Below are 11,484 nucleotides of genomic sequence, written 5' to 3' on the forward strand. Positions count from 1 at the left end.
TTGTTGAAAAATCATGAAGGACTTACATTCAAGTTTCAATTTGTGGCAAAGGATTTTAAGTTGCAAGGTACATTTGAATCAATTGTCAACGGTGGAAAAAAAGGTGAAAAAAGATGAACTGCATTTCAAAGTGAGTGAAGGATATGGAGCCAAACCATGAGAGGAAAAGAAGGCTAAGGTCAAACTTAAATTGAAGACCAAATCAATGGAAAAGGAAAAGCTAAAGCATAAGGAGGATAAGGGGGAGAAACATAAAGAGAAGGATAAGGAAAAACAGAGGATAGTGAGATTGGAGAAATGAAGAATAAAGAGGAGAAAAAGAAAGAGAAATGATGAAAACACAAAGAAAAAAGTGAAAAAAGACAAGGAGGCGGAGATGAAGAAAGAAGGAAAACTCGAGGATAAAGAGATGGTAAAGAGGTGGTAAAAGAATATGAAGAGAAATAAGAGAAGAATAAAGAAAAGAAGCATAAGGAGAAAGAGGTTGAGGGAGAAGAAGATGAACAGAACGATGAGAAGAAAAAGAAGAAAGACACAGAGAAGGAAAAAAGTAAAACCCAATCATCCTTTCTCTTTTTACCCTAAACCAATCTTTTCTGTTCTTTTTTACCCTTTGACTACTTGTCCAACGTGGCAAGTTAATTGGCCACATCAATTAGTTAACTAGCCATTTCAGTTGTTTCGTTAAGTCTGTGATGAAAAATGTTAATGATTAACTGATTTGTTATTTTACGAAAGTTAAATGACTGAATTGAAATTTAAGTGATTATTTTTTCAATTACTTTAAAATTGTGTGACTCTTAGTATAATTTACCCTAGTTTTAATTATTTTTAATTTCGTTTTTAATAATTTTTTAAAGCACTTTTGTAATATCATTTATTTATTTTAATTTTGACATTTTAATAATTACATTTTAATATGTTTTTTAACTAATAAACTATATATTAATTATATTTTGATTAACAGGTTTGCAATGGAAGCAGAATCAACTTAAATAAAATTTCAAAATCGAAATTGAAAGTCAGAAAAAAATTATTTTACGTAAATTGAAAAATCAGCTTGCAAATTTTTAATTACCAAACTTGTAAAATAGTTTACAATATTTTCTAACATTATAAATTTTATTATTCTCTAAGATTTCAAATATATAATATTTTCATTCCAAATCTAAGTTCTCTATAATTAATCATGTTATTATATTGTCTTACTCTAAATATATTTTGTTCCTAAATGTATTTTCGATAATTGTATTAAAAATATTTTGTATATGTTATAAATAATATCATATATATAATTATAAATGTTTGGAAAATCAATAAAATTTTGAGAAATAATTCAAAAATTATAAATATAACTTATACTATAATCTTATGATTATATATACCGACTGATTTAATAATATATTATATAAAAATAATTTAATATATTTTCGTAATTATCTTATTTTTACGCATTCGTAATTAGTAGTTAAATTTATGAGTGTTCAAACTTTGGTTAAAACAGAATTAGTTGACCGAATCGATCTAATTCGATTAATCAATCGGTGATTGAAGTTAGTTTGGTCGGAGGTCGGTTAACTCACACCCTATTGTTTTTACGTCTTTTACCATGCCTACTCTTTAACAATAGTAAATGCAGAGCTATAATACTTACCAGAATGTTGAACCATCCACAGATTAAACAAAATCTTAGCTCTAGCTTAACAATAAGAAAATAACATTTAGGCTAAAAAGGACCAGAATGCCGAGCAGAAGAAAAACCATCGAGAATGCGCCCTTCAATATATATACTCTTGTTCAACTTTAGTGGATTTTGAAAAGTGACGATGTTTACTGAAATTGTCCCTTGATTTTCCTACAAAAATCTGAGGGAAAAATAAAAGAAAATCCAGCGAAGATCGACATTACTGTTTGACCAGTCATGGGAATGGTCAAATTAATCCAATTGACTCCCAAATAATCCCGTTACAAGAACCAACTTGAACAATGCTCGTGCAAACCGAGTGTACTATACTTTGGTTGTGACTCGCGTATGGTGTGGTCTTAAAAACAATTAAGTCTCCTTCAATTTTCTCATACACTTGGTAGGTTCCTCGTGCTTAGCCGAAACTCTGGGGCATACTCTTCCTTAGGTGTCTTCTTTCTTTACTTGAAGATACACTATAATTAAATCCTTAGATACCGCCAACAGGTGGATACTTTTAACTCTAGTATATGGCAATACTCTAACAGTTAACGGGCAGATTATGTTACTATAGTGCGCCAAAACAATTAACATGCATATGTCACTCGCCTTTTTAAATTGCTATTTTGAGGTGTGACAAATATATTCAAAAGATTATAAATAATTTAAATATTATTGATATTTATAAAGATAAACATCATACTCATATTTCATGGGTAAGTGTCTTTTAATATTTTTAGGAATGTTTTAATGAAAGTATAATAATACATTAATAAAAATGATGGACAATTTTCTCTAAGCTTTGCAAGAATATATCTTGTTGGACATATTTTAATGGGATAAATATTACTCGAATAATTAGCAATGCCTCTCACCTTGAAAGATATACATATTCCTTTATCTTGAAATATTGCAAAGTCAAAAGTTAGGCTTAATTTCTTTTCAATTAATTATTAGTGTCCATTTATTATTGTCATGACCATCGACATATTCATGATTCACTTTACCTTAAAGAGATGAGAATAATTTTCAATTTGCTACTATTTTTCATCTATGGGGACAATTATTACACGTATATCTATCCTCATCAAATATGTTTGTTCCCTTCACATCCACATCACCTTACAACGCCTCTTCATTCTTTAAAAGTGAACCACCCATTCAACTCCTTAAACAAATATTATTTGAATAAATTAACTTACTAAAATTTTCACAAACTAGCCTGCAGCATTGAAAAGAATGGGTGAAGCATTTATCAATCTCAATCCATTTATTTTATACAAAATATGAATAATTTTATTGTATATTTTTAAAATTATATAAGGCAAAAATTGAATATATAAATGATTATCAAATTCCGTATTACTAAGCTTTTGTCTAATCAATGAAAACCTCTAAATAGAAATAAGAGATAGAAACATAGAAATGAACAAATTCATTCTCTTTGATAATTGTCTTTTCTGAGTCTGAATCACATAAGATAAACAACAAATCAAGACTTCAAATAGGGGATATAAAAATTGAAGAATTAACTCAAAATTTTGGACATTGCAGAACCAGCAAAGCACACAAACAACGAAGCTCAACAAGTTGATTTAAATAAGGAAACAAATTTATAAAGGGAAAGAAGAACTTTTAGCTTCTCAAATTCTCAACAATCTTGGAGAGTGCTGAGTATGTTCCAAAAGCTGATGAAACTACTCCCACTGTAATAACCATAATACAAAGTGTTCTCTACACACACACAAAAAAAAAAAAATTAATTTACTATTACAAAAGGCTGCATTACAAAAATACAGAATGCAGAAAGATAATTTTCAGATGAAGGTAAAAGGAATTTAGTTCGATTCGATTTTGAGTGTTGAACACGAGTATGTATTAAGTATAAGTACGTATAACTTGTTTAATTTTTTTTATGTATTTGAAAGATCATATTTTCATGTACATATCCAAATATCCGTTGGCCACCAATACTAATGAATATAAATAGCCAAAGCAACTGTAAAAATGTTATGTATATGGTAGAGATTGAAATTCAATTATCGAATATCAATTTAAAAGAAAGTACATAAATCTCCAAGGCTTTTATATATGTACGATCGTACCTGAATACGAGTTACTTTACCCCTCAAGATGCTTAAATAACAAGCAGGCGGAAGTATTAAGGTCTGCCATGGAAGAAATCATCAAAAATTCGTTAGTCTTCTGTTCTCTGTCAACTGGACTTATTAGAGATTGTTAATATATTTTGAATATGAGTGTTTGATACATATTTTAAGAAAAAAATAAATAAAAAAATTTCAAATATCGTAATCTAGTAACATGTAAAGGACATGGAAGAGGTTCATGACTCTGGCAGAAGGTAAACTTACCACAAGCATTGTGAGCAAAGATCCGATCAATGACATTACCAATCCTGCAGAGAAGTGAGAAAGCTTTTCAATACGAATACATAATACTAATTGGAGAATCTAAAAATACTTTTTTAAAGCATATAATATAACGTCATGGCCAGTTTCAGTAAAGATTAGCTAGTGATTCAACTTTTAATATTTTTTTAAATCATGTTCTGTTATAACAGCTATTCAAATGTTGGGTAAACGAATGAACAATGAATAAGAGGGGCTTACCAAAGAAGGGGATGGTGAGACCAACAATCAAGGTCGAGATCACAAGCGATGTTCTAATTATGATTGCATAGATATGAGACTTAAGATGGGTTGATGGAATCAACTCTTCAAGACTCATTGCCACTGGTGACATTGTTAATGCATACGTTTGGTCTAAATTAAGGCAAAACATTATGAAACCGCAGTTGATAACAAATAACTGTCTTAAAAGAGAAAGACCATGAAACTTTTGACTAAAAGTAGAAAATATCTCGATGGAAATTTACCCATGAACCCTTAAAAAGATAATAAGTAGATTCGTGTTTAAGAGTACCGACATCCGACAATCACCCTGAATCTATATCCAACTAAAATAGATATAGTAAGAAAAGGATATTTGGTAAATGGGTTGACTACCTGCAAAAGGGTAAAAATGATGAACCGTAAGTAATATTATACAATGGAAAAAGTAATTTTGTTCATGAAACCGAAAAATAATTAAAAGTATTATGAATGTATGAATATATAAAATTTATAAAACATTGATTATTAATGTCAATTTATATAAATACACACTTACGATAAAAATATATATAAAACTCGATATATAGAAATACAAGCCATACATATATTATATCGTGGGAATTTTTGTATTTATAACTTTTACATATAAGCAAGTGTTATAGACCTTTTAGGTATCCCTTTAGATTATGCAAGATATTATGTAATTCTTTTAGTGTATTCGTTTGATATCCTTATCCAATACAAATTTAAGCAAAAGTATAGAGAAGGGATTCTCTAAATACTCTCTAAGCATCGATGGAAATTTGAGATGGTGCAAGTCTACAAATCAATATAAATAAAGAACAAATTGTGAAGAAAATCTGATAAAGATGAACATACCGTAGTCCACACTGCAATCTTGGAAGCAATGAGATCTTTAGGCATATTAAGAGTGAACTGTGATTCCGTTGCTTCTCCAAACATCGTGTACCCCATAACTGCAGTTCCAGCGTACAACAATGAACAGATTGCAAAACTGCAACCGAATAAATAAACCAAAGATCGATGAAGATTAGCATACTTATTTTACTTGAATTTGGGAGTACGAGTATGCATCTCTATGCAGGAATATATGTCAAAAACGAGTATCAGATATTGAATTGTTATTTAATAATATACATTTCTTAAATTGAATTTATAAAAATATACTTTTCAAATTTTAAATAGTAATTCCAGACCACAGGTTGGCTTGGGCCAAGCTTGTATAAAGGGTAAAGAAAAGCCATTGCATGACTGTGGACGATCTCCCCGTTGCACATATTTAGAGTTATACCCATTGCAATACGTGTTAAAAACAAGAGAACTGATTAAGGAGCTTGATTTTACCAGGCAATAAGGACGGAAGGGAATTTATTAGGGTTTGCCATTGAAGTATAGATGTTGGGAAAAACAGCATGTCCTGAATAGCAGTAACCATAAAGTCCAACAGCAACAGGAAGAGTAGCAATGTTTAAGGTTGTCCCTTTGTTATGGAACCCAACTTGGTCAATCAAACCAACCCAAAATAAGCAAAGTACTGCCAAGATTGATGCCACCACTCCACCAGCTGAAAAATACATAGAATACACTTAGACAACCTCAAACCATGTCACAAAATGTTATTCAACCAAAGATTGAACTATGCTATTCGGCTACGAGTGTGTCAAATACATTACGGGGTATTTTCAGTTGTTATAAGTTTTTCCTACAATAGAGGCTCCTTGGAGGAGAAAAAAACCCAGAACCAATGACCTAGAGTCCAATTCGGTTTCAATTACGTTTTTATTCGATTGTCTTGGTTCAGGTAATTGTTAAATAAATCCCGGTTTCAGTTTAGAAGTTTAACTACTGCGACTACCCCCAACAAAACCATATATGCATCAAACTCAAGAAATTCAAGGAAAAAAATATCAGAGCAAAGTATAAATGAACTCAATTACAAATTTTCAGTTTGTGAACATTATGGATCAATCAGTGTCTTACCAGAAATATAACTAAGAACACTGAGGTCTCTGAGCCAAACAGTGGGGAGCACAGCAAGGGTTGCCATCAAAGCAAACAGACGTTGCGGGCTCAACTCCAATCCACCCAAACTAACGTATGCATTTGGGAATAAAGATGCCAAGTTATCACCCTCTAAAATTATATACTCAACACAGCAAGCCTGCACATAAAATATGTTTTAAAAAATCTTTAGGACGTTATGCTACTCAGACTTAAATGAGAGTGTCAAATATGGCTATGTACGACAGGAGTATTTTGAAATATTTTTGAAAGCTTTTCAATGTATTTGAAGGGTCATTATAGGGTTATATCCCCATTTCTATGTTAGAACATATATTGAATACAGATTTCAAATACAAGTACTTTATAAAACAGATAAAGAAGTGTAACGTATGTATCATATGATTCATGTTAAATACATATCTAAATTCAACACTATCATCCAAATCCGAATAATATAAATGGTATAACGATGAACAAGTGATTTAGAGCAAGAAGTTAAAGCAACAGGAACAAAAAGCCAAAATGTGGGACCCCTGTCGGAAACTTGGTCTATATTTTCTAATGTCCCCAGTGTTACCAAAAAACCATGGGATTAATCGACAAAAATACAAGCAATCTTGATTTTTCCAGAAAAGACGGCGGTACTTACATATAACTCTACGTATAAAATTATCTGCACCGTAAAAAAAAAAAGAAAAAGTTGACATCAGTGATCATTCAGTTTTTTTGTAAACTAGTGTTTACTTTAAAAACCCAATAACAACGAAATAGACTTCAACATTTTTTTTTCCTTTTATGCATGTATTTTGAGAGTTACAGCAAAGGAAGAGATAAGACTTACAGAGAGGGCGATTCTACCATAAGTACCGAAAGCAGCTTGACCAATATCAGGGTAAGTTTCAAGGCCAGGTTGACTATCAAGGCATTGGCGCAAGAGCAACCCAGTGTAGAATGAAAGCAGTGCAAATGTGAATAATATTATAAGCCCTAACCATCCTCCTTCTTTAGCTGCGTATGGGGTTGATAGGATCCCCACTCCACATAGTACATTAATCCCTGCATTTAACCCCCCCCCACAAAAAATAATAATAATAAGCAATGCTATTTTATTTTATTTTATTTGGATTGAATTTTCTTAATGTACATTTTCATTGAGTTTAAACCAATTTTGTTGTCTAAACATATAAATTTATGGGGTTTTGTACATGTTATAATATTAGTAGGGGTTAGGGTGTAATTGAGTCAAAGTCAAGTTAAAATTAGATTTTTAAAATTGAACATGATTAAAGATAAAACAATATTGTTTTAGCTCACTCGATTGGGTAAAATTATTTAATAAAAAATTTTAATTCTTATACACAACTTGAAGTTTGCTTATTTGTGTTTTAGCTTAAAATCATTAAAAGTATCATAAAGGTCTTCATATTAAGAGTTAGATTGTATTTTGTTAAAATTAACTTCAAGACGTTAGGTCAAAAAGTAAATTAGTTCTTTTGTTAAAATTGTTATCCATTTTTAATGTTAAAATTTAATCCCTAAACATCAATATGAGGTACAAATAGCACGCCACATGTCACTATTTGATTATTCCATTAGCCACTTCAATTTTTAACCGTATAAATAGATAAAATTTTTAATAAAAAGGACCAATTAACTCTTTGATTTAATGTATAGGAATTAATTTACTAATATTTTAATAAAGAGACAAAATAAAATCTGACTCTTAATACAAGAGTCTCCATAGTACTTTTACACTCAAAACTAAGGGCTCCTTTGGATGGGTATTTACCTTCAGTGCGGTGCTACAGTATCACTACAATATCTAGTATCACCACCACCACTATTTTAACACTAAGTGCGGATAAATACACCATCATCCAAAGGATCACTAAATTAGAATTGAAAATTTTTAAATATTATTTGAAACTAATATATATAATATTCAAAAAAACTCAATTATGCTTGAAAACTGGGAATTACTTCAAGTTTATTTACTTTAAGCTAGGGTCAAAATCATATAACATGTTTAAATTTATAATATAACTCCAAAAATAAAATAAATCTTGATGCACACAAACAAAAAACAAAATGCCAGATTTGAAGCAATTGATGGTGACAAAAGGCGACACCTTAGTTTTGTTTGACTTGAAATCATGTGTTCACAGAATTAGCCTAACAGGATTGGTTTTTGTGGTCCTCTTCATAAAAAAATCTAAACTTGTGACTATCCTGAGATGGCAAGTGGCATTTTAGTAGGATTTTATTTTGGAAAAAAGAAATTACAACTAATATATAATACTTCGATTTTTTTTTAATTCAAGTTGAAGTTATTTGAATATTATTCTAAATCAAAATAAATAAAAGAAGTTTCAGATTAAAGAAATTTTGGCTCATCGTTTTATTTTAATTTTCAAAAATATATATAACATTTTAAAATCATGAATAGAAAACTTGGGGGGAAATGAGCAAAGACTTAAAAAGTAAAAAACTAACCATTTAGAACAGCTTGACCGTTAGTGCAATGTCGAGGGAGTGAAATTTCATGCGAGACTTTGGATGATGTTTTATCATCTAATCTTACGGATTGTCTCCTCGACGGGATCGGAGGTAGCAAGGCGTGAGAGCTTCGCCTATGAGGTTCTATTTGATCATCGACGGTTGGCAATAATGGCTTCGTCGCAGAAGATAACGTTTCTGGAGTATGTCGTCTGGTTAAGGACGATGAAAGATATGAACTGCTTAGTCTTGAAAGTGTTGGAGTGCCTAGGAACCCGATGCTCGGCGATGGTACGCTGCTATATAAATCAATGGATTGCCTGCAAAACCACTATCACTAGCCTTCAGCACTGTACACTAGTTGTTTGAAGAAATGCCTCAAAGAAGTAACTCTACAGGGATTCTATAAGAAGTAACCTTTTTTTCCAATCATAAAAAGTAACGATTATTATTAAAAGTGAATATATGTTACATGTTTTATTCGTTCACATCATAAGTGTCATAATCTAACAACATTATGTGCCATCCGATTTTAAATATATTGCAGTTAACATATAGTAATTTTACTAATATGGCATATATATATATAAATATCATGTCAATAATTAAAATTTTAAAAAATTATAAAAACTTATAATATAAAATATTAAAATTTAATTAATAAAACTTAAATATAAGTAAAATCTGATTCAAATCATTATATTTTTAATATATAAACAAAAATTAAATTAAATTAAACAAAAATTAACATGAATTTGAGCTAAAATTATATTACCAACCTTAATAATTCGAGAAAAAAAAAGGATATATTAAGGCTCATAAAGGATATCTGTTACCACATCAACAGGGCATACAATTCAATAATTGCAAATGGATTTGTGGGCCACCAGTCACCTTTGATCTAATCTCAACCATGATTTTAGTGCATTCTTTTCATTTCTAAAGGTTTCAGTATACAAGCCACGTCATAATTAACCAATACGTACTAACAATGGGCAGTACGTCACTCGTATTGGTGGACTTTATAGTATGGATAATGATCCAGCCCAATATACATTAAGTAATATAATATATTTAAATATTTCTTTTTCATTTACAAAATTGGAAAATTAATTACTAAAGGAAGAAGTTTTGAAATTTTCTAATATTTGAAATGGATCAAAAATGTATTTTTTTATTTAACTAACTTTAGAAAATCTTAAATTAAACTATAATTTTATTTTATTTCATTTAATTAGGGGATAAGTCATTTCTAGACTTTACTCAAATTACATTTAACAAAACAGAGAAAAACCGAGTAAAAATATCATAAAGGAGGAGAAATGACCTGTAACTTTGAGGCCATGAAGTGTTGTACGAACCGGGTTTATTTTGCTGTTGATTTTCGGCCGAAGAATCTGAATCATCAGATTCATTTCCATCAACTTCTTCACCATTTTCATCTGGGATAAAAACCTTCTCTTCATCTTCTTCATCGCTCTCGATGTAAAAACTATGATCTGACACTGAGTTTTTCATTTTACTCCCAATCAACTGTAAAAATATGAGAAATTTCAGAAGAAATTGGATTCAAATGTATATGAAATAAGAGGAGAATAATCCAATTTTGTTTACCTTAAATTCAACTATGCAAGTATTCAATTGTTCTTTTTTCCTGGTGAATTAATCGATTAGGAACGTTTCTTTCACCTGCAAAAATTTTGAATGACTCAAAATGAGATGTAATTTGTAAAGATTTGTGTTTTTAAATTTAAATGAAGAAAACTAATAATGAAAATGGCAGTAAAAATGGATTGTGAACTGTTGATTTGTTTGGTTTCTGAGAAAAGAAAAAAAAGAATAAAATTGGAGAAGAAAGAAAATTCGGCTAAAATGAAAAAAAAAAAAAACTTTTGATATTCAAGACAATCCTTTTTTTCCTTCACCTCAGATTCACACAGCAACCAAACAGAAACCATAAACCAGAAAAAAGAAATCAAATTCTTTTTAAAAAAACGCCCAACCCTATGTAAAGAACAAAAAAACAGAAACCAGAATTTTCCTTAGAATTTTCTCAGCAACACCAAACGGAAACCATTTTCTAAACAACCAAAAACCTATATTTATAGATTCAAACAACAAACTGCAACTGCAATGTTCTTTATAAGAATAAAATTCCAGTGAATATAATCTGAAATAGTAAACCTTTTTCTGAACATCTGAAACAGAAACTAAACTGAATTTGTTTTGACCCGAAGATCTGTAATGCAGAAAAGCAATAACACCGAAAGACTGCTAGAAACAGAAAGAAAAGCGGTAGAAATAGAGAGAAACGTTGATGTGCTGGGATTTGCTTTCAAATATATAGAAAAGAAATAATAGTCTGTAAAGCCTGTGTTTGGGGGGGCTAATATATAAAGCCTGTTGTTTTTTGCCTTTAAATTTTCTTTCTTTGGTCAATGTTTTTCCTTAAAATTTAAGGTTTAATTATTTACATGAGCATTGAGCAGTCATGAAGATAGAAACCTTAATAATTTATTATTTATTTACAGAAAAATGCAAAGCTGTAAATGTCTGTCCAATAATTTTTCCTGCTAGAACTTGGTGCCACTAACTAGCTGACAATTCCTTCTAAACCCAATCATTCATATGTTTATACATATATAT

The 11,484-nt window shown here is 30.2% G+C and overlaps 1 protein-coding gene across 2 annotated transcripts; it reads right to left on the minus strand.

The window, feature by feature from the left end:
* Window positions 1-3,104: 3,104 nt before the first annotated feature.
* Window positions 3,105-11,203, minus strand: LOC105770914 (amino acid transporter AVT1C). Of its 2 annotated transcripts, XM_012592281.2 has the most exons (14): window positions 11,023-11,202; window positions 10,453-10,527; window positions 10,166-10,371; window positions 8,836-9,158; window positions 7,184-7,398; window positions 6,992-7,015; window positions 6,319-6,499; window positions 5,683-5,902; window positions 5,197-5,332; window positions 4,691-4,710; window positions 4,315-4,460; window positions 4,057-4,100; window positions 3,790-3,852; window positions 3,105-3,418 (listed from the first exon to the last, which is right to left on the minus strand). In XM_012592281.2, exons 3-14 carry the CDS (start codon window positions 10,354-10,356, stop codon window positions 3,320-3,322), a joined length of 1,662 nt encoding a protein of 553 aa, XP_012447735.1. In that variant the 5' UTR covers window positions 10,357-10,371; window positions 10,453-10,527; window positions 11,023-11,202; the 3' UTR covers window positions 3,105-3,319. The 2 variants fall into 2 exon arrangements, with proteins under 2 accessions (XP_012447735.1, XP_052487436.1); XM_052631476.1 differs by lacking the exon at window positions 6,992-7,015 and having other exon boundaries at window positions 11,023-11,203.
* Window positions 11,204-11,484: the final 281 nt, after the last annotated feature.

This window comes from Gossypium raimondii, chromosome 5 (genome assembly GCF_025698545.1).
Source record: "Gossypium raimondii isolate GPD5lz chromosome 5, ASM2569854v1, whole genome shotgun sequence".
Lineage (NCBI taxonomy): Eukaryota > Viridiplantae > Streptophyta > Magnoliopsida > Malvales > Malvaceae > Gossypium > Gossypium raimondii.

Bases quoted from the DNA above. Each gene is read 5' to 3' on its own strand.
- LOC105770914 (XM_012592281.2), bottom strand. From the start codon at position 10,356: ATGAAAAACTCAGTGTCAGATCATAGTTTTTACATCGAGAGCGATGAA. The intron at 7,016-7,183 runs GTAAGTCTTATC...TTTACGGTGCAG, and splicing joins ATGGTAGAATCGCCCTCTCT to ATAATTTTATACGTAGAGTT. The intron at 3,419-3,789 runs GTACGATCGTAC...GTGTGTGTGTAG, and splicing joins GTAAAGTAACTCGTATTCAG to AGAACACTTTGTATTATGGT.